Below are 23,565 nucleotides of genomic sequence, written 5' to 3' on the forward strand. Positions count from 1 at the left end.
CCCGAGTTCGGTCTCTAATACTAGTTGCCTCTCAAGGAAGTAGAGTGCCTTAGGGGTAGCGGATTCTATGACTTGGGGCAGGAAAAAAAATCAGAATGGGCCTCGAAGATGCAGTTGTTTTCAGATAGCGTGAATGCTTTCAGAAATGTCAGAGTCCTAAAAGTACATTGGTGTCAACATCAAGGCACTTCCTACTGACTGAGTTGTGAGACTCTGAGCATCAAATACAAGCACAGCAAGGAGTCATAACACAAAAGTAGGCTCTGACAGAAGTTTAATTTTTTTAATAAGTAGGGGAGTGTTCACATTGAGTATTTTATTTCTTCTAATAATTATGTCTGTTCATAATATTTACATATATAGTTATTCCTATCTGGGTAAGCATTGAAGAATATACACATGGAACTTGTTACTTGACCAAATGATCTTGGCAGAAGGTACTAAGATTAAAAATAGGGTGGATTTATTAGCACAAATAATAGGATGTATGATGAGTACAAATAATAACCAGGTAGAAGGTAGCACAGGTGGTCATACACAATAACTAAGGAAGAGAGACAATTCAATGCTGCAATTTAAAATATGAATTACTCAATGTCCTGAAGAGACAAGTTAACTACATAAACTAAATCTCTCGTTACTAAGAAATGAAAGCTCTAGAATCAAGATTCCCAACAAGGAATACAACCATTTTAAATGATAAAAACAGAACGGATCAAAATGCCTTAATGACAAGCCAATAGGTTAGGTACAGGCAAAGCTTAACATATCTTTATGGCAAAAGATACCAAGTTTCAAAGACAAAAGTTCATAAGAAAGGGACTTAAAAGTTTACCAAAAAAACCCAGTCATCTCAACACTGTGGCTCAGGTCTGAATTACCCTTGTCTACACAATAAGATCATGTTCACACCAAGAATCAGCTGGTCAATAACCCAGATTCTTTCCTTCCCTTTAGTTCTAGTAAGAATACTGAGACCCAGGAAAGTACTAACATTGAAAGATTAGGAATATATCACTTTAAGAATCATTCTACACTGGGAAGTTACTAAGTACAGAAATAATGAAATTACCTAAATTAAACCATACTCTTGATGTGTGATGTTTAAGTAAACGTGCAACAATAAATTTTACAATCCTTGCTTATGTATATCTTTTATCAGATGTGTACGGTGTTTGTGGATTTCAAAAGACTCATCTATACTAAATTTGTACTCATAGTTTGCAATTTTTCAGAAAATTTAATTAGAAAATTTAATTTGGGAATTAATGTTTAAATCCTCAAGAAATTGTTTTTTTCTCTATATGAATTTAATGAAGTGATCATTAAACAAAGTACACATAGTTTTGAGTATTCTTCATGTCTAAAAGTCCCTCAGACAATGAAAGAAAATGAAATTATTATTTTACAAATTCATACTTTAGAAGAAAAAGTCTGTAATTATGGAATCCTAACAGCCCCTGCTAGAATCCAAAGAAAGAAGAGATTTTAAAAGGACTTAAGAAAGACGAAGCTTGAGTCATCTCTTCCTCCCAAACACAGTTATTTGCTTGGTTTTAAAGACAAATGAACCATAACTTAGTAGGAATCACGTTTCCATATTAACCACCCGGGTGGATGCCATGATACATGACTGAGACTACTGCACACTCTCTCCTTCCAACCACAGGACTTAAGTGTTGAAGGGAGGTCCCCAAAAGAGAAAAAGAATTTGAAGCACAAAATGTTGGCTCAAGAAAGAAAGGAAAACTCAAAAGGGCAAAACTTCAGAAAGCTACTATTTGATCAGTTGCCAGATCTTTAGGAATCTCACCATGAAATAGTGAGAACGCCTTTCCAGGAAAAAAAAACAATAGTCACATTTAATCTGACACTTGAGAATAAACACAAAAAAATTTTAGAAAAATCACATAATTTTGGCAAATCATAATAAATATTCACCATACTCAGCACATTTTGGATGAAAAAGAAAACACAGGAAAAAAATAGGAAAAGAGTTCACCTGCCGTGTTAGCTTTATGAGCACCACCTTCCTGGCATCTGCCCCTGCGTGGATGAAGGACGGGACCTCGGGAAGACCCTCCCCTTTAAAAAAAGCCAAACCAAACCAAACCGAAACGTCTTCGGGAATACAGGTACTCTGTTTGCAAACTTAAGCACCATGTCAATTAACTCGACTCAGGTGTTGCTGTCACACTGTCCTACACTGATTATACAACTTTCCAAGTCATGAAGATAAACCTGAAATTATAAACCTGATGGAGAAGCCGATATTCAGAATGGCACTCAATATGGCCGAGGGTTCTGGACATACATAAACACCACGATGATGTCAGGGAGGCGCTGTGTTGAGTTGGGGAGGATAAAATTTGACCAGAAAGCTTTTCATGATTACGGCTTTTTTCTCATTTCTTCATCCCAATCAAAATCTAATGTGTCATCCTCTAGTTCTGGTAAAGTGAAGAGAGAGTTTTGGGGAAGACACAATCTTTCAGTGGACCCCGCCAGCTGAAATGTTTTCCTTCTCCTGCCGAGCAGTGTAGCTGTGGTTGTAGGAGTGGGGCTCGGGCCTCGCTCAGTCCAGTTCTTTCTTCCAGGAGGAGGAGGGGATTCTGATTTGGATTCAGAGGAGGAAGTAAAGGAGAAGTCTGCCAATCTGGCTAACGTGCAAGCATGAACCTTGCTGCTTCTATTATTGCACAAAACCTCTTCCTTTTTGTCTCTCTCACAACTAAGAGGAAAACGCCCAGTCTCGTTCCCAAGCCCTAATTCAGGTTGAGGAACTCTCTTTTCAGGGGCACATTCCCTCTTCTCTCCTGATCCGTCTTTCTCTGGTGGCTGCTGTGATACCTCCTTTGTCTTACCCTGCAGCTGATCTGAGCTTCTGTTTCCTGAGGTGGAAGCCAACTTTTCTGGACCCTTCGTAGGCTGAGCTGCTCCTCTTCTTGTTTTGAGTTGGGCAATTTGAGGACTCTGAACTGCTAGCTGAGCTGTGCCAGGAGACACACGGTTGTGGTCCTCAGGGGAGTGGGTCAGTTTTGACTTCTGTTTGAAAGTAAATTTTGCCAGTTTGGCCAGTGGGGGACCCGGACTCTCAACACTTTCAAGTTCAGGTTCTTCCACTTGAGCAAGGGACTTCTGTCTCTTTCTTTTGGGAGTTTCCAGCGTTCTTCCTGGGCTATGGACAGCAACGGACTGAGGACGCGAAGGGCTTGCGGGCCGTGTAGGTGCCCTGGAGGGGTTTCTGCACAGGGCCTGGGCCCTTGCCTTGCGCTGCCTGTGCAGCTTCCTGGGGACGTGATGAGTCAGTACTGAATCTGCTTCATCAGCAGACGCTGCTGCTTCAGAAACCAGCGCTGCCTTTTTTGCCTTTTCACCCTCAACGTTGTCTGCCCTCAATGGAGCTTCTGTCTCTCCTGGTGCTGGAAGGGGTTCAGTTTCCAATTTGCTCCCTTGGCCTGGCTCACTCTTTTCCTTACCCTGAGATTTGTTGTTGGAGATTTTTAAAGCCATTTTTTCCCTGGTTGTTTTGGGACTGGGAGACACAGGAATAGTGTTTTTAGGTTCAGTCTGATGAGTTGCCATGGAGTCAAACCAGTCCAAACTGTCATCTCTGCTATTTTTGTGCTCAGCTGAATGCTTTCTTCTTGCTGATCTATTAGGCCCCAGATGGGACGGGGGACAGAGAAGTGGGCTTCCTGGGAGACTGCCTCCCGTACAGGGGGTATGCACATCACAATGCATTTCCTGCTGTGGGGATGTTCTGAACCTGGGTTCTCCCCCTGGATCATTTCTTGAGGATGCTAGAGCAGTCTCTGTCTCCACTGCTCGTGGCTGGGATTGGTGCGCAGTCTGGTTCTGTAACCTGCAGCAGAGATACATAAGGAAAACATGTATTGAAGGGAAGAGAACTTGCTGTAACCTTCTCATTTCTTTAGTCTCTGAGGCACCCTCTAAAGGTTTATGTCCCGCATAATTCCAAGTTAATACCAAACACAGGCCCTTAGAGCAGCAAGAGGAAACTATCCTTTCATGAGTATATAATTTAAGTGCTCTGATAATCATTCTAATTTAGTCTAAAACTGTAGTAAAATAAATAAAATGAAGTAGCAGGTTTGTTACATTTTTAGATCTCTCTGAAAGTCTAATTCATTTAAGATTGTTTGAAGGTCAGCATAAAATGTGTCTTATCTCTCATATTAAATGTTCAACTACAAGACAGCCTGGTAGCTATGTGCACAGTGGCTGACTGCTGAGCAGGAAAGTGGCTCTAGCTATTTGGTAGTCAGTTTGCAGATCAGAACCAAAGGGAAAAACTAGAAATTATGATCTCTCACATCTCTTTACCTAAATGAGGTACTGAATTTTAGTGTATCTAACAAGTCACCATCTTCAAGAGTAAGAGACTGACTCCTCTGTATGGTGGCTCCCACTGTCCCCTCCGGCATTCACATTCGCGGCAGACCTACCCCAGGCAATTGCGACATCTTTCATGCAAAACCCAGCCATGTTTCAACATGTGTTCTGGGCAGCTACTCTCCATCAAAGGTGATACAGAGTTGAAACCTACTGACTCTCCCAGAATGAAGGATCTGATCAGTGATATTAATTTCAAATTTTGGGCGTATTGGAAACTGAAATAATGCCAGAGGACCAATTTCTAACAGGGATTGTAGTTTCTCAAAAGGAAGTCCTTTAGAAAGCTCTTCCTAACAACCTAGAAGCCCCTTTTCAAGGTAAGTGGCAATATGACCCTGCTTCCCACGCACTAAATCTGAAAAGGAACTACACCAAAAAGCAGATGAGTAAATTACTCTAAAAATCATGAGAAATCATACAAAAAAGGAATAAGAGAAAATACATTAAATTTAAATATTTTAAATACATTAAAATATTAATGGTAGATCTCTCTGGGAAAGAAGATTGTATGTGATTTTTGTTTTTTATTAATTCATTACTGTTACTTTTCAAAATACTCTATAAAGAACATGTATTACCTCTTAGAATCAGGAAAAAAGACCCACAAAAAATTACTGCAAAAATATTGGGTTATATTCACTCACAGTAGACTTGGAAACATCATACAGCAAAATTCATGTTCACTGTAGTCACAACCAAACCAAAAAAATCAAATAGCTTTCAAAATTACTACTATCGAGTATACTTCCAGCATCAAATTGAGATCAGGGACATTCACAATTGTTAAAGCTCCTTAACAATGTCCTAAAAGATGGGGAATTTTAAGGTGTAGAATAATTTAGTTCTAGTATCTTGGTCTAATTCTGACTTGGGGAATTAAATGTTCCCCTACATAAAATGTATAGTTTTACTACACCTACCTAAAAGCATCTTTGCAGCACTCTGTTTTGAGGTGGGTAGAATAGCCACCATTTGAGGCAGGCTGTCACTAGTAAAGCATTTTCCAGAATAAAAGTATGATAAAAACACAAATAGTTTTATTATTAACGTGTGATCTCTTTCAGGAATAGAGAACTCCTTCCTAGGGGGATAAACCCACAGGCTGCTGGGGTTTTCTCACTTGGTAGGATTAGCTTTTTGTGTTTTGGAGGTAATTTACTTTCATTTGCAGGGCACTGGTTTTGTTGCTTTGAGTATCAACACTGCAACTTGCCCCTGCATTACAAAGAAACACCAGAAGAAGGGAATATTTTAAGGCAGAATCCTATCTTTTAGATCATCACCTACTCTTTTTTTTTTTTTTTTTCCTTCTTTCCTTCCAAGAGGGTCATTTTGAATTGGTAAGTCCAATTGCTGTTTTTCTATCACATAACACTGATTTTGAGCTGCACATTCCTTCCCTTCCTGAATCGAGCATGTCAGTTTCTGGTAGTCAAAATGGCCAGCTTCTGGACAGTCAAAATGAGCAGCCTCTCCAAAAGCAAAGCCAAGCCCAGAGCAGGCCTGAAAAGGATCAGCTGCATAAAAGAACCAAAGGAACAGCTCTGATCTTAGCACCACGCTCTGGATCATTAAAAAGCCAGGAGACCAAAAGAAGTGGGGGCTGATTTTACACCAAGTGCAAGTTTACTGCAGGCTGGCACCTGGGTATCAGCAGGACAAAGCAGTCCCCACACTTCCCCAGGAAGGCTGTGCTGAGGTTTGACAAATTAGAAAGAGAATGCTGCTGGACGAATGGAGTGAGCGAACAGGAGAGAAACACCAGGAAAAGAATTCTCAAGGTTTTACTTAATACAGTCATGGGTCCTAACACGGTCCCCGAGTTCTCCTGCAGCTGCTCCACTTCCACGTGCCCTCCGTTCCCCAGACCCCGGCGCTGAGAGCAACACCCATAACCAGGCTCGGGTCAATCATCAGGCCACTCACACTGATCAGGAAGATACCCGAACGGATACACTTGCCATTCCTCATTCCTATCTCACAGGGACAGACTTCAAGTCTAGCTTTTTAGAAGCTCATGTATTTGGGGAGCGTGCAAACATTAAAGTTCAGGCAAAAATTCTTCAGGTAACGCATGTGACACGGTCCTTCCCATGTGTCCACGTTTTAACAAGTCATTAGAAAAGTGAGCTGTGAAACATTGCTTTTGTCATTCCTGAGCTGTTACCCTGGAGGATGAAAAACAAATTTCCCTCTTTAACATAAAATACATCACTCTCACTGGGGATTTTTTTTAGTCTGTTAAATATGCAAATTTTTAAAAGTCATGAATTTGGGCATGTAGAGAAGGAAAATCAGAATGCTGAAGGAGGGTCAAAGCTGCTGCTAATGAACCAGCAGGGCCTTGCTGGGGTGAAAGTCGGTCCTAGTTAACCTCTAATCAATCCATCACTTTCCCAGCTTCTAGTTTAGGCTGGACTGAAAGCAGCCTGGGCCTGTCTTCTACCTGTGATTTTCTGTCACCAGGGTTATATAAAGACTATTGATCAATATTTATTATGCTTGGAAGAAAGCTTTAAAAACAATAAGAATAAAATTAAAATATTAATAAAGACTACAATTCTTTGTGTAAACTCCCTTGCACATGTCCCCTCCTGGTGAGGAAAAATGATACAGCCAAGTTATTAAAGTATTTTGTGCCTGGGTCTGGCCTGGGATAGATCACTCTCCTAGAGCCCAATTTCCTCTTTCTTAACAGCAGTCCCAGCCACCTCTCCAAATAGCACTGCTCTACTTCTTATATTGAGCCAAAGAAAGAGAAGAGGAGGAAGTGGTGGTAGTAAACAGGTAAAGCCCACTCACCCAGGTTTCTTGATGCCATGGAAACTGTGTGTCTTGGGTGTAAACTGTGGGTGGCCTACACTGGCACTTCTCATGTAATCAGGACCCAGTGGTACAAACTTACTATACAGTAAATTTATATATAGCTCATTATGCATAGTGAAGGACTAGTCAGTGTTCTCCCTGAGGCTCACCAAACCAGCAAGCCAAGGAAATGCAGTGTGGAAGGCAGTCTCCCAAGATGGCAGCCATCAATTCCTCCATCCCTGTATGTCTATGCCACTCCTCCCATCAAGAGGGGGTGTCTATTTCCCTTTATCTTGCATTTGGGCTAGCCCCGTTACTTGCTCTGATCTATAAAATGTGACAGAAGTGATGCTGCACCAGTTCTGGCCCACCCCATAAGAGGCATGGCAACTCTCACTTTTGCTCTGTTGGAGCCCTAAGCTACCAGGTCAGAATTCTGACTACCCTACAGTAGAGACAGCCCAGCCAACCCCAACCATTTAAGCCTCTCCAGCTAAGGCACCACACATGTGATGGAAGCCATCTTAGATGTTCCAATTCCAGATGAGCTCCCAGCTAAACGCAGGTGTATGAGTCACCCCAGCAGACACCATGTGGAGCAGAGATAAGCCATCCCCACCGAGCCCTCCTGAATTTCTGACTCCCAGAAAAGTGAGCACTAAAATGGTGGTGGGTTTTTTTTTTTTTAAGCCGTTGAGCTCTGGGGTAGTTGATTATATAGCAATCATAACTGAAACAATCCCCTACAGAGAGTACAGACAGATTTTCCACTTAAGTTACACTTTCTGTGTTTCACTAAATGCCAAGCAAGGATTTTCCATTATATGCCTTTCTCGACTTTCTTTTCTCACCTTTCAAGTCTTCTTAGCTCTTCACTCAAGAGGTTGTGCAGCTCCAGCTTCTCTAGAATAAGTTCACACTGCCTCTGGTACTGCTCCAGGGGGTTTTCAGGAAAGGAAGTGTGGAGTGCATTCACACCTCCCAGCAGTGCACCTCCCTGAAGGAGTGAGAAAATGGAAAATACCAGGGAGAGTCACCAAGCCAGCCTGCAGAGAGGAAGTACACACTGTGGACCACTGAACCAGATGGCTAAGACCAGCCCTCTACCCATCTTGGGTATTGGAACCACTTGGGAGCTTTTTCAAATTTCAACTGTCCTCTCCCCCAATTCCTGGTGGCAAGCATTGCTCTAGGAAGACACGCTGTCACCAGTGGGACCATGAACATCCCTCAGGTGTGTTGAGGAGAAAAAGGATTGAGACCCACTACTTTACACCGATGGGCAAAAGCAATGCTACTAATGCAGAGAATGTTCCCATGACAATTTGTTCCCTTTTTAAAAATGGTTTCCTTTGGGCATTTCTAAGAATTATTAGGTCTAGAATATGATCATTTTTATAACTCCTGATATGCCATAAATTACCTTTTTTTAATGCTTGTAATTAGGGTTCAAATACGAGGCACAAAATATCCTTACCTGCATTGAGGACTCCATTACTGACACCACTGTAATAGCATCTTCCAGAGTCACAGTGTCACGAAACATCAGGCGAGCATGAGCTAAGAAAATAAGATGCATTTGGAATTATGAAGATAGGAATTTTTTAAAGAGCATTTGAGGTGATAAATGTAATACTCTACCTGATCCCCCCAAATCGTATTTTATAAATGAGCTACAAATAACAAATTAATTTTACTAGAAGAAGCACAAAAGTCTAAGTTCAACTAGCTTTAAGGTTGTTTCTCTAATCATCGGCCTAATTCTTCTGCACAGCCCATGGCAATTCTGTGTACGTATTTTTATATGGAAAAGTACCCTGGGCCCCAGCAAAGAAGGGAGCTATATAAGCATATATTTAATATTCAACAATTTTTAATCTTCACTTTCTAGTCTATTATAGAAATACACGAAATTAAAACGCATTTCTCATCTCTGACACCTCTCTTTATCCCTGGGCTTTTCAAAACTACCAAACTCGCAAACCTGAATTTTGGGTATTTCTTGTTCTAATATTAGCTATAAATCCTTGAAAAACTGAAGTGTATTTGTTTTATAGAACTTTTTATTAAGCATATATCATGATATGATAGTCACGTCACGTGAATTTTTTTTTAGAATTATTTAAACAAAGGCTAAATGTAAAAGCCAATGTTAGAAAAAAACCTCTTGAGATGCATGTGAACTCTATGTCCGCAGGTAAATCTCATGCCTTGGGGGTGGAATAGGGCATGGCATTATTAATTCGGTGTTGTTACCTTAGTGGTGGGCTGCTATATAGGAAACAATTCCAAACAAGGAAGCATCCCACCCAAAATGCTGATAGAACTGCCAGTGAGAAACAAAACATCATTAAGTAAGCCTTCTGAAACGAACGATGTCAAATTGTAGGATGTCTTGAGATATCATGAAGATTCCTCTTTCTTAATGACACTACATTTCGCTCAACACCCATAACCTGTCTCCAGAAGAGGGGGTTTCATAGCTCAGAGCCTTTACTTTTTATAACTTCTCTTTTTTTTGTGTGTGAAGAAGATGAGCCCTGAGCCAACATCCATGCCAATCCTCCTCTTTTTGCTGAGGAAGACCGGCTCTGAGCTAACATCTATTGTCAATCCTCCTCCTTTTTTTCCCCAAAGCCCCAGTAGATAGTTGTATGTCATAGTTGCACATACTTCTAGTGGCTGTACGTGAGACGCTGTCTCAGCATGGCTGGACAAGCAGTGCATAGGTGCACGCCCAGGATCGGAACCCGGGCCGCCAGTAGCGGAGCGTGCGCACTTAACCGCTAAGCCACGGGGCTGGCCCCAGAGCCTTTCCTTTTTAAGCGACTGTGAGCACCTTAGAGTAGGGACTATCCTTCTCATCTTTGAATTCATGGTGCCAAGCCCCGTGCCCTGCACCTATTGGGCCCCCAATGAAAGTATTATTTGTTGAATGAAATAAACCTTCTGCTAATCGGATCAAGCTTTCCAGCAGGCGGATGGTTGTCCGGGCAGCATTCCGGGAATCGCTCTGCCTCTGCATCTGGTAGTAGCGGAGAAGCACCTGATTACCCACGTCAGATAATGTGGGCTGCAGAGTCCTGATGAGGCAGAAGTAGGTTTTCATTTTTTCCATGCTCCAGAGCTTCTCTGATTTGCTTGGGTAACCTGTATAGATCAGGTGTGGAGGTCAGTAATTTCTAAGAACAGGCAAACATTTCATTCTAAGGGTTTTGATAAAGTTCTTGTACTAATTTTTAAAAAGGTAACTTTCAGGTTTTGTGGTCATTGAAATCTAGACCTAATTCTGCATAGCATATAGTTTGAGAATAAGCAGTCTTAGGATCTAAACTTAATAAAGATAAGCTTCCTACAGGGGTTAAAATGATTCAGAACAATTCTGGTCTGCCCTATTGTAATAAATAGTACTTGAGTAAATCTAATTTAATTGAAAGAGAAGCCCACATTTAGAGATTTCTGTTTCATAATTCAGTCCAGTTTTCTTTGCATGCAAGAGGTGAGTGGTCATTCTATATCATAAGGTTGCCCCCTTTCATCACAAAGGATGTATTTATCAGCTATGATCCCATCAACGGCAGGGAGAGAAAGGCCCTTCTCCTTCTGCTCATTATTCTGGGCTCTACTAACTGGCTTTTCTCACTGCTTTCTGTCTAAGCATCTCTATTGCCCACTAGGTAGGGTACCTCCAGTATTTAATTTTCTTCAAAGAGAATTTCATTTGGTTATGTCCACTCTTTCTTTGTCCATTTGAATGATTTGTTTGCCTCCACATACCTTTGTTTTCTAAGATAAAGGAGGAAATTATACGATCCCAGTCTTCATTCTTGGTATCAAGCAAAACCAGGATCAGGTCAAATCGACTTAAGAGTGGGCTGCCCAGGGCGATGTTCACAGACACGGACTCGCGGGGGTCGTACTGGCCTTTGGGGTTGGTTGCTGCCAGGATGGTGGTCCTTGTGTTCAGCTTGCACACGAGGCTACCGAAAGAGAGGGTACAATTCACTGACTGTTAGATTCACATAAAAAGCAAAATTAAACTTGTTAATAAAAAGGGGCTGCTCTTATGCCTTGCAAATCTGGAGAAACTCGTGTGAAAGAGAATGTGGAATGATACAAGGAGGTATCACAAACACCAAGTTCAACCAAGTACATTTACAGAAGCCTATCTTGAAGAAGTAAGTGTTCAATAAACACTTCTTATGCCCCTACTATGAGCAGAGCCCTCTGCTGGGCGCTAAGAGGTACACAAAATTAAACCAAACATGGATACTGCTCTCACGGAGCTCTCAATCCACTACTGATAACGGTAAGACAAGGCAGAATATGGTAAGTTCTAGAAGTTCTAGAAGTACAAAGTTCTCAGGGGAAGAGAAGATGATGTGTATTCATCTATGTGGGTGGAAGAAATGATCAGACAAACATCACGAAGGAGCTTTTGAACTGGGCCCTTCATGACATCTGGACTTTTTTAAGCAGAGAGAGATACATATTTGTGGAGGAAGTGAAGGTGGGGGGTGAGGGTGACTTCGGAGAATGGTGAGTGGTTGAAGCAAAAACTTTCTGTGTTCACTTAGTTTGATTTTTATAAAAGTGAAAGAAATGAAAGAGAGAGAGAAAGGAGACGAGGGAGGTAAGGAGGGAGGGAGGGAAAGGAAATCACGAAAAATAAGGATTGATTAGCACCAAGTTTTTGAGGAGCAACAGTAAAGGCAAGGCTGAAGGGGTGTGGGCGTTAGATGGGGACGGACTGTGGATGGGACACGTGGAGGAGCTGAGGGCAATGGTCCAGGGAGAGGCAAGAGAGTCCCAAACAGACCACTGGCAGGACATGTATGGATGTGACATAACCTAGATATTGTTTTTAAACTTATCAATGATGGGCAAGTCCTCAAAATAATATGGCATATTCACTGACAACAGCCAATGTAAAATTTTTTCTCGGTAAATTTGTATGCTCTCCACTTGACGACTGTCTTCGGTTATAGTGGCATGTCTGCCTCTCAGCAGTCACAGCCCCATGACATCAGCAAACATGTGCCACCTTTGTTAATCCCTAATCTATTTCCAGTCAGCTCTAGCAATTACCTCATGCCCTGAGACTAAAAAAGTTTGAGCATCTTTATTTGTGGTAAACGGCACAAGAAGACACTCATTAAAGAAGGGAAAGACAAACAAGCCACTTTCACTGAAAACTAAATCTCCTTTTTAAAAAAATCACTGAAATGGAAAAATTCTGAATAGACAGTCCATATCTTATAATTTATGTGCCAAAATAGCTTTGTAAAGGTAGTTGTTTAGAACTCAGAATCCAGTTTGCCACAAAAACAATGTAATAAATGGTTCCTAACTAATCCCACAAAAGCACATTTAATCCATACTGAAGTGAGGCTGTTTGCATTTATCATAAAAAAGGAATACTGCTCTAAGTATTCCTTGTAAGCAATGGAACAAAATACAAGTGCATATGAAATAATTTTTTAAAAATTATTTTCAAGGTGAGGTAAAATTGTTTTTTCTCTCTCTGATTAACAAATATTTATAAGCCATTTTTTGTCTGCAAAGGATTGTACTGAGAATTCAGAAAGCTGAATTCTGCCTTCAACTAGTTAAAAACAGAACTGCTGGAGGGTGGGGGGACTCAGCGCCTGCCAGACAGCACGTGTGCAATGGATGATGGCGTGAATATCAGCAAAGAGAAACTTCTGTGGAGAGTGCGGGACATCTACAAGGTATGTAATCTTAAGGCTATCCATGCTGTGAGAAGGAAAATGAACAAGCAAAAACAGAAGGTAGTGAATTATTCCTGAGGTAACTGGAAAAAAAAATGAAAAGAATAAGCTTAAGGAAGGGGGCTAAGGAAGATCTACATGTGAAGAAAAAAGGCTGCCTGAGGGGCAGTTAGCGGAAATGTGAGCCACGAACAATAGAGGGGCAGGCAGGCGAAGAGGAGACTGTGTAGGGTATTAAGTCAGGCAGCTCCCGGCAGCCAAGAAGAGAGATGAGGACGCTGCCAGGAGGGACAGAGTGGTCTCTGGTCATTTGAAAGAGGGGAAGGCAGTATATAAGCCTGGTGGTTGCAGACCTGTGCTACAAGCAGTACGGCATTAAAAACTGAATGGGGCTTTAGAAAACACAGATATGTGCACACAGTCTAATTCTAAGTAGTTTGTGTATAGTAATGGCTCACTAAACAACGACTGAATGAATGAACTCACGAATTAGTGTAAGGCAATGGTCGTTTTTCCAATCCAATATGAACTTCACCTTCTTCACTAATAATAATGAAGATAACTACCACATTTGTCATACTAAGCACTGTGTTAGTCTTTAGGTATACATATTATCCCTAATCTTCACAACAGCCTGAAAGGTAGATATTATCATCAACTTAGAAATAAGGAAACTAGAAATTCAGAGATGTTAATAACTTCCCCAAGGCTACACAGAGAACAGCAGAGCTGCGATCCAAACCCAGATCTGCTAAGCTCCAAAACCAGTGCTCTTACACCTCAACTGCCACCCTGCGGCGGAACATTTAAACAGCTCCTGGGATCTTAAAGATTCTGCCTGATGCTTTAGGTATTCACTGACTTGCCTTATTTTTCCTACTGAATTTGACCCTCCTTGAGGGACTGTGACTTATTGTTATCCTCACACTGCCTGTCACACAGGAAATGCTCAGGAAATGTTCACTAAATAATTGATAAATAAAAAATAAATCTTTACCTCAGTTCAGTATTTCTAAAATTCAGAGTTATTTCATACTCACAGGCTTCAACAGTTATAAAATAATCATGCTAATATATATATTTTTTGCATTAACTTCAAGGAGTGATAACATTCCAGTTTTTGAAAAAGCTACTTTTTTTTTTTTTTTAAATTTTTTGTTTATTGCAGTAACATTGGTTTATAACATTGTAAAAATTTCAGGTGTACATCATTGTACTTCTATTTCTGCATAGATTACATCATGTTCACCACCAAAATACTAATTACAACCCTACTGTTCCATTTTTAATCCACTTGTTTAAACTTTCCTACAAACATAGCAGTAATTTTTCTTAACATTGTAAAGTTAGGTTACATAAATTATTTTTACCAGTACAGGCCCTCCTGAAAGTGCCCTTGTCTTTGTGATGGTCTCCCATTACTCTCATTACATCCTTTACAGGTGAGCCCCGTCTTCACTCATGGCTTTAATCACCATCTATATGCTGGCATTTCCAAATTTAGCTCTAGCCTGTGGCAGTGGTTGCTATGTGTTCACCAAACTTTGTTTTCCTTTCTCCCTGGGAACAGAGCAAGATGATATTTCCCATCCTCCTTTACAGTTAAGTTGGACTGTGTTAACAAGTCTCACCAATGGAATGGGGGTAGAACAACATATGCCACTTCCAGGCGGGCACCTAAACCCTTCCTGTGCAACCTTCCCGGTTTTCTCTGTCTTTGCTACCAGAGTATAGATGAGGATAAGGTCCTGGAATCAGAGAGCCACCTGAGGGAGGGAGCCTGGGCCCTGAATGATGGTGTGGAGCAGAGCAACCTACCCTCAACCCACATCAGCTTGTGATATGAGCAAGAAAAACTTCCTTTGACAAAATATTGCAGGAAAGAGATGAGCACAGGAAAGAAATGACCGGTTTTCAAGGATTAATGAAAGAGAATAGACAGCTCAGAAATTCGAGGCTTTGAAGGGTTGGAAAAACAATTGCTTCTAGACCCCAGATAGTTAAGAGGCAAGACTGAAAAGGTCTTTGAAACAACAAAGGCCTAGTAAATTTTCTCAGTTGTATAAAGTGACCCAGATTAAGGGTGAAGCCTTCAGCTTTAGATGGCCTCAAGGTAGCCACCATTAAGTTGAATAAAAGAGGAATAGAGGCCATACCCATGTTCACTATTTCACAATAGCCCAGTGGTGGAAGCAACACAAGTGTCCATGGATGAACAAATGGAAAACAAAATGTGGTATATATTGAACTTTGAGGACATTACAATAAGTGAAATAAGTCAGTCACAAAAGATAAACACTGTATGATTCCACTTATATGAGGTACCTAGAGTAGTCAAATTCACAGAAACAGAAAGTAAGATGGTGGCTGCCAGGGACTGGGAGAGGGGAGAATGGAGAGTTGTTGTTTAATGGGTATCAAGTTTCACTTTTGCAAGATGAAAAGAGTTCTGAAGATTGGTTGTACAACGATGTGATTATACCTAACACTACTGCACACTTAGAAATACTTAGGATGAAGCCGGCCTGGTGGCACAGTGGTTAAGTTCGGTGTGCTCTGCTTAGGCGGCCTTGGGGTTGTAAGTTTGGATCCCAGGCGTGGACCTACACACTGCTCATCAAGCCATGCTGTACTGGCGACCCACGTACAAAATAGAGGAAGACTGGCACAGATGTTAGCTGAGGGTGAATCTTCCTCAAGCAAAAAGAGGAAGATTGGCACAGATGTTAGCTCAGGGCGAATCTTCCTCAAGCAAAAAGAGGAAGATTGGGAACAGGTGTTAGCGCAAGGCCAATCTTCCTTACCAAAAAAAAAGAAATAACTAGGATGATATATTTTATGTTTTTTTGCCATACTGGAAAAAAAGTAATGGTGGCTATTATGGACTGAATATTCGTGTTCCTCTAAAATTCCCAGGTTGAAGTCCTCATCCCAGTGTGATGATACTATGAGTTGGGGCCTTAGGAAAGTAAGAGGTTTAGATGGGATCATGAGGGTAGAGTCCCCCAAAACGGGACTAATGTGCTTATAAAGGAAAGAGAGACCAGAGCTCACTCTCTCCATCCGCACGCACCCGGGAAAGGCCATGCAAGCACACAGAGAGAAGGAGCTATCTACAAGCCAGGAAGCGGCCATAAAAAGGAACAAATTATTGATACATGCAACAACCTGGGTGAACTTTGAAAACATTATGCCAAGTAAAAGTTTCCAGATACAAAGAGTCACATCTTGTATGATTTCATTTATATGAAATGTCCAGGAGAGGCAGATTTATAGAGACATAAAGTAGATTAGCAGCTGCCAGGGACTTGGGAGAGAATGCAATGGGGAGTGACAGCTAAAGGCTACGGGGTTTCTCTCTGGTGTGATGAAAATGCACAGGAATTAGACAGTGGTCATGTTGTACACCTCTATGAATATACTGAAAACCTTGAAATTGTAGACTTTAAAAGGATGGATTTTATGTGGTATGTGAATTATATCTCAAAGCTGTTATGAAGAAAAGTCAGTTAGAGGAAAGGATCAAAATAAATGATATGCTTGTAAAAAACAATCTTTGACCCCCTAAAGAAATCCCCCCAAAAAATGGAGTGAAAAACCCCACAAAATTATACAAAATAAAAGCTTATTAATGATATTCTCACAATACATTTTACAGTTTTGGGTAATCTTAAATGCTAGGTACACACACCCTCCCTCATTTTTCAAGGTTGATCAAGTTGACAAACTACCTTTCACATCTAGGTTAACTCAATGAGTGGTTACAAGAGATTTACAAGCAGTGGGAATAGGAAAGAGGAAGGGGTGAAAGTATTGTTGGTATATATTATCTAGAAAGAACAGAAAATTCTCTAAGGGCGTGATCTGAACTCACACTTTCACACCTTGGTGGCAAGCCTGGACGCCTCTAAGGAACACTTCTCAACCTGTGCCACAGCCCTTCAGTCCCGGAGGGGTCAGAGCCCTCTCAGTGGGGTTGGGTAGAAGGACTTGCTCCCTCCTCTCCCCGCCTTTCCCTCTAACCTGAGGCGAGTCTGTGAAGGACGCCATCAGAGATGCAGCTTCACAAGATCCTGGGAGCAAGAGGCAAATGGTGCCAGGGCGTGAAGCAATCTTACCCTGGCGCAGGGGTTCCTATGCCTGGCTCAGCAATGAGAACCGTGGTGGGCTTTAACAATACAGACTCCCAGTTCTACCTGAGATTCTGATCGGTAGGCCTGGTGTGGGCTAGAAATCTGAACACCAGCCGAGTGGGGATCTATGGCTGTTAGAATCGCAGTGTACAGTAAATGTTTACTTGTCTGTCCCGCTACAGGGTTGTGAGCATCTTGAGAATCAAGGCCTTGTCTTGTCATCTTTGTGGTATTAGGAGCTAGCAGAGAGCATGCCATTGCTTAGTGCTATTGAGCAAAACAATAAATTGCCATCTTGCTATTTTCAAATTTTAGACTGTACTTCCTACCTCAGCATGTGAGTATAATTTAGTGGCACCAACTACATAACTGCAAGGTCAAATCTTCTCCTAAAACGTGTCTTCAGCAAATAGAGAGGATATCCTCTATTATTTAAGAATCTACTGATACCCCACCCTTGATGAGATGCTATCCCAGTTAAGTTTGAAAAGAACCTTGAAAATAATGAAACATTATCTTTCCCAAATCCTTATTGAGTTTAGCATTCTACAGCCTTAAAGATCATCATCACAGAAAGCTCTCTCACACGACTTCACACTGTCGTGCGGCGTTGTGCTGCCATTTACCAGGCACACAGAGCGATTTGCAGAGTTTAAAAACAGGTGAATTCAAATATTTTTTAAGCTCATACTGCATCATTTGCTTCTTGGTTTCCTCCTCTATTTCATTAAGCACGCAGGACAAAATGTAAGGTATTAAACTCCCAAACTTTAAAATGCGTTCAGATTTAAATAACGTAAGCCAAGGTCAACAAAATTATTGGTCTTCTCAAACATGTACTGATTCAATAAGATCTATATTTTGGTTACGACACTATAAGTTACATTTTAGTAGACTCTAGGCATCCTGAGTGTTTTAGCATTTTTTTTCTGACTAGCCATAATAAGCTTTTACACCGCAGAAATCATACCGACTCGTTCCCTCCTAGCCACGTGTGCATTTGAGTGGTGGGTGTATGGCTTATGACATGCCATAAGGGATATGCCCATAAAGTTTAACCTCAATTCAAAAACCAATCTGTGGAACTGGCACAGTTATATGAACAATTAAGTGTGCTGTTCTTATTCTTTAAAAGAATTCTCTAACTCTCTGCATTTTATATAAAGTGACACATTGAAAAGAAATCTCTGAGAAATTCCCTGCACCCTTCAAGACCAGCCAGCCATTCTGATCCAGTAGCTCACACTAAATCCTTAAGGACATTATAACTCAAATCAAAACTCCTTCACAAATCAATCAGACTTTAGTCACCCGAGACATGAGAGAGAGAAAGTAAAAGCAGATATATTCAAGAGTTCCTGAAAATGATGTTGCAAAGTATGAAGCATCTCAAAGGAAAATCTGGAGTAGTTCTAGAGCAAAGGCCCTGGAAGATGTGGACGATGATAGCTCAGCGAAACACTTCTATTCTAGGGTATATAGTCATGTGCCTGCATAATGACGTTTCAGTCAATGACGGACTGCATATATTAGAGTGGTCCCATAAGATTAGTATCATAGAGCTTGGGTGTGTAGCAGGCTATACCATCTAGGTTTGTGTAAGGATACTCTATGATGTTGCCACAACAACAAAATCACCTAACGACGCATTTCTCAGAACGCATCCCCGACGTTAATGGACAAAAGACTGTAGAAGCTTTTGTATTGCTAGCCAAAGGAAAAGTCTTTGAACTGGAGAGTGAGGAGCAGGTAAGGTGTTTTAAGGGTAAAATTCAGAGTATCTTTATTTTATTTTGGTAGAATACGTGATTAAGTATTCCTTTTTCACACTTAACCCTTCTCATCTACTATTAATTAACATCTTGATACGCTTTACGTCTCTAGTGACATTTCCTCAAGCGTCCTGCATTTGGCAATAGACTATATTCTTTGCATCAGGATGATTAACAGGCTTCTACTTAGGGAGAATGAACTTAATATTCTGAAAACTGTTAGCCAAAAAATTAGATGAGCTACTGTTGGAGGCAGATCCAACTTTTTCTTAATTGTAGAGTGACACACAGAGTAAGTGCTATGAAAAATGAACACATGAGCTAAAGTGGAACTCCAAGAGTGTTTTCATTGGTTCCTACCACCAAGCAGATGACAGATGTACCTGTTGACGGAGGGCACACTTAACTGCTGGCCCGGGAGCAAAAGCAACATGTACCATTCTTGCACTTTTCTCTCAGTGATATTATGTCAAAATAAAAGTTAGAAACTGAAAAAAATTTAAAAGGACAACATGGATGGAGGAAAAAAGATCATATAACTGGTGGTGACTATGATCTGGGGAGAAATTGTAAATACTACAGAGCTTGACCAAGAGTCTATAGCTCACTATGTACAGGTGACTAAGTACTGTCTTTAAAAACCCTGCCATCTTTTTTGTCTGTCTCTTTGAAACCTACTGAGCTCAAGACTTTTCTCAGAAGGAGCTACCTCCTGTTTAGGCTGATTCACAAAGCCATTCTATCTGTCTTAACTACTGTTTCCCAGCAATGACAAATCTACCAGCACTGACAATTGTCGCGTGACTTGTTCTTTGGTATATTCCTTAAGTGATTCTTTTGTCCTCATTATAGTCCTGGATAGGCCAACCACTGGCATGCCCACCACACACATAACCCCACAATCCCTTCTATGTAAACTGCCATACAGGAGCAGCTGATCGGAACAGAGACTGGAACCTGACCTGAGAGCAGTCAATCCATAAACTGGCCAGAGGCCTCTGAGCTGGTCTTACGTAAATCTTCTAATAGGGATGGTAGTATCTAACTGCGCCTCTCGTGGGGGTATTTGAAATGGACACAAGAGGGAGAGCTGAATGAGTCTAAAAGACCCACAAACACAAAAAAATCAGTGACACAGAAAGTATCTGCCTCACAACAATGGGAGAGCGGGTTTGAAGATGAATACATTTCTGATGCTAAAGTGGCAAGAGAATATACAGCTGCTATTTTATATCTACTTTGAACAAACTCCTATCCCCCAAATTATGTTCCAGTCACCAAAAGACGCAGCTTTGGCTATCCCGTGTACAGCAGGCCTGGCTTAAGGTCTACTTCAGGTAACTTGAGATAGTCTCATTATAACTTCAAAAAGCCTTTATAGTTATCCACCCTGTAGCATTCACTACTTCATCTGGAGCAGAATCCTGCTTTGGCTGACTGCTCAGGGTTCCTAGATGGATGCAGGAGCCTGATGATGATGATGATGATGATGATGATGACGATGATGATGATGGGCCATATTCACTTATCACAATTTCAAAATCCAAAAAGCTCTGAAAAAGCAAGTTTTTCATAATTAATTTGGCAGCAAAATCTGACCTAAATTGATGTGACTCTTTAACCCATTTAGTGTGAGAATTCATAAGTTTCACCATAGAAATAAAGTGCTTGATTACAGGGTGCTGTCTCAGACATTGCTAGGAGGTTTCATAACCAGCCAGCAGCTGAATTTGTTTGTCACAGCTGAGTTTGTGGGCCAGCCCAAGGGCACTTTATAGGTTATTCATTTACTCATTAGATGCTTGAATTCCTTATATACATATTTTCTAGTCTAAACTTGAAGATCTCTGTAACCCTGTAGGCAGCCTACTTGATCTCTAGGTAGCTCTGACCACTAAGAAGTCTTCCTTGTACTGATTCTAAATATGCTTCCCTGAACTTTCTAGCCATTGATTCTAAAGGATACAGAACAAGTCTAATTCCCTTATATCTGAGCCCTTTGAAATAACTGTAGATAATTATCTCTTTTCATTTCTAGAAAAAGTAATTTTTCTAGAAATGGTTCAAGGAAAACATGGGTAATGTTTTAAAAATATACAGTAAAAGTTGGTATTATGAGTTAAACAACAAAAACGAATAACTTAAAAAACAAAATGTTGATTTCCAGGTTTCCATAGGATAATGGCAGCTGCTTCTATCCAAATCTCTCAACGTATCCTCCAGAGACCTTACAGATAAACAAGGAGAGCAAATAAGCCCATAAAACAAAACAAAAAATAACAGAGTGAGAGAGAATCCAACAAACTTCATTTTACATGTATATAGACAAACACACAAGGCGAATCTAGAATCCGTACTGGAAAAGAAAGATCAGTAGAGATTCATGAAAAGGAGGCGAGAGCAGTGGGCTCCTCATGATGGTGGAACATAGATAAAGCCACCCCTAGAATGAGAGAGTCCCACACGGAATGCGGAAATACTGAGACCCCATGAATCAAAGCAGTGACCTGAAAGTTCCTGGGACTCCAGGTGGCAGCTTTGGGAAGGGTCCTGGAGTAGATGGAGGTGACCTACAAGGGGCAGGAGTCCCTTGGAGTCTTGGTGATCACGGGAAGAAGGAGACAAGCAGTGGATATGATGAAACAAATGAGAAACACAAATTCAGAAGACACATCAACCATCTCCCTTAAACCTTAGAAAAAACACTATCTATTAAGTAAAATGCACTCAGCTAAGATTACTCTGAACTAAAAGCTAGCATACCATCCAAACCTCTCACCAACACCTTAATAGACTACCTATTATTAACGACTCAGGAAAAGATAGGACACTTCAAAGTGAATGGAAATAACATGCAACATCCATATAAAACTACTACAAAAGTGAAAATACCTCAGTTGATAAAACCCCCTATCCCACTCCCCCCCCCAAAAAACCCACAAAGTAGAAGAAATCTGTATATAATACCCTCACTTGAATTAAATATCCTTAAACGAACATTTGCATATGTGAAAAACCACTCCAAATCAGAAATTCAAAAACTCAGAATAGAAAAGCATGAAAACAAGAAAGATGTATATCTAGAGATGATTCAGGGAAGAAAATGGGGAGAGGGAGCAAGACAAAATAATTTCAGAAATGAACATTCAAATCTGAGGCGCCAAAGAGAGAACAGACAGGACTGAAAATATAATAAAGGAAGCTAAGGAGAGGAATAAAAATGCCAAGAGAATAAAAACAAATACAAAAGAGCTAAAAAGACTAAGAAAAAAATTGGTTGCTAAAGACCCTAGGCAAAGAAGACCTAACATACATGTAATTAGAATTTCTGGAAAAAAACAAAACAAAGAACAGAACTAATATATAGTTCAAGAAAAGTAACTATAATTCAAGAAAATTTTCCAGAAAGAAAAGAAGACTTCTACATTTCAAAGGGCTCACTAACATCTAGAAAAACTGACCAAGAATAATCAATTGAGACATAGCCTAGAAAAACATTACACATTTAAAATATAAAGAAAAACATCCTTTTGGGCCTTCAGGCAAGAAAATCTAATTACCTACAAAACAAAGTGCATCAGAATGGCCAACAGCAACATACAAGGCAAGACTGCAGGAAAGAAAGCGTAAGGCTAGGCCTTTATATCCAGCCAAGCTGTCCTTCAAGTATCAAAGTGATGAAAAACAGTTTGAAACATGCACTAACTCAGTACAGTGCTCAGGAACCCTTCCCAAGGAATCTGTCAGAGGATGAGCTTCACTCAAGCAAGAGACAACGGCGCTGCTCCAGCAAGAGGACTGATGGTGGGCACTGAACACACTTAACTTCAGATCTAAGACCAAAACAAAGGAAGGGATACAAATGGAAGAAGAGTATATAAGTGCTGTTTGTCCTGACAAAGTATAAACAATACAGCCATTTTTTAAATAGTAAAGAGAAGGGAGAAAGGAGGAAGTAGAACAAGTCATTGGTTACCACATGGGGAACACAGTCAAAGGCTATTATTTAAAGCTCCCAAGAGAAGATAAAGGGGCAGCAGAAATTATAAAGGGTATTTTTTTTTTTTTCGGTGAGGAAGATTGACCCTAAGCTAACATCTGTGCCAATCCTCCTCCATTTTGTATGTGGGACACTACCACAGCATGGCTTGATGAGTGATGTGTAGGTCCACAACCAGGATCTGAACCCGTGAACCCTGGGCTGCCGAAGCAGAGCACATGAATATAACCACTACACCACTGAGTATTAAGGGTATTTTTTAAAGGTAAGTCCTAGAACAGGTGTTGTCAAACTACACCCAGCTGGCAGGTGACATCCAGCTCACCATCTGTTTTTGTAAATACAGTTTCACTGGCACACAGCCACACCCATTCATTTACATATTGTCTATAGCTTCTTTTGTTCTGTCTGCATCATAGACACATTGATGCAGTCATATTGTCTACATCAGCAGAGGTGAGTAGTTGCAACAGAGACTGTATGGCCCACAAAGCCTAAAATATGTACTATCTAGATTTTTTTTTTTTATGATCCCCCCCCCTTTTTTTTTTTTGCTGAGGAAGATTAGCCCTGAGCTAACATCTGTGCCAATCTTCCTCTACTTTACATTCGAGCTGCCACTGCAGCATGGCTGATGAGTGGTGTAGGTCCACACCCAGGATCCGAACCTGCAAACCCAGGCCACCGAAGCGGAATGAACC

The 23,565-nt window shown here is 40.8% G+C and overlaps 1 protein-coding gene across 1 annotated transcript in view; it reads right to left on the reverse strand.

Annotated features, from left to right (window-relative positions):
- Window positions 1–264: 264 nt before the first annotated feature.
- Window positions 265–23,565, reverse strand: part of MCM9 (minichromosome maintenance 9 homologous recombination repair factor) — an 87,109-nt gene continuing 63,808 nt past the window's right edge. Inside the window, exons 9-13 of the mRNA XM_087444038.1 lie at window positions 11,005–11,207; window positions 10,174–10,377; window positions 8,705–8,787; window positions 8,079–8,224; window positions 265–3,865 (exon numbers count right to left, since the gene is read on the reverse strand). Of these exons, the coding sequence (XP_087300164.1) occupies window positions 2,392–3,865; window positions 8,079–8,224; window positions 8,705–8,787; window positions 10,174–10,377; window positions 11,005–11,207 (2,110 nt within the window). The 3' untranslated portion in view covers window positions 265–2,391. The remainder of the gene's footprint in view (window positions 3,866–8,078; window positions 8,225–8,704; window positions 8,788–10,173; window positions 10,378–11,004; window positions 11,208–23,565) is intronic.

This window comes from Ceratotherium simum, chromosome 19, assembly GCF_057802395.1.
Source record: "Ceratotherium simum simum isolate JZ-2026a chromosome 19, ASM5780239v1, whole genome shotgun sequence".
Taxonomy (NCBI): domain Eukaryota; kingdom Metazoa; phylum Chordata; class Mammalia; order Perissodactyla; family Rhinocerotidae; genus Ceratotherium; species Ceratotherium simum.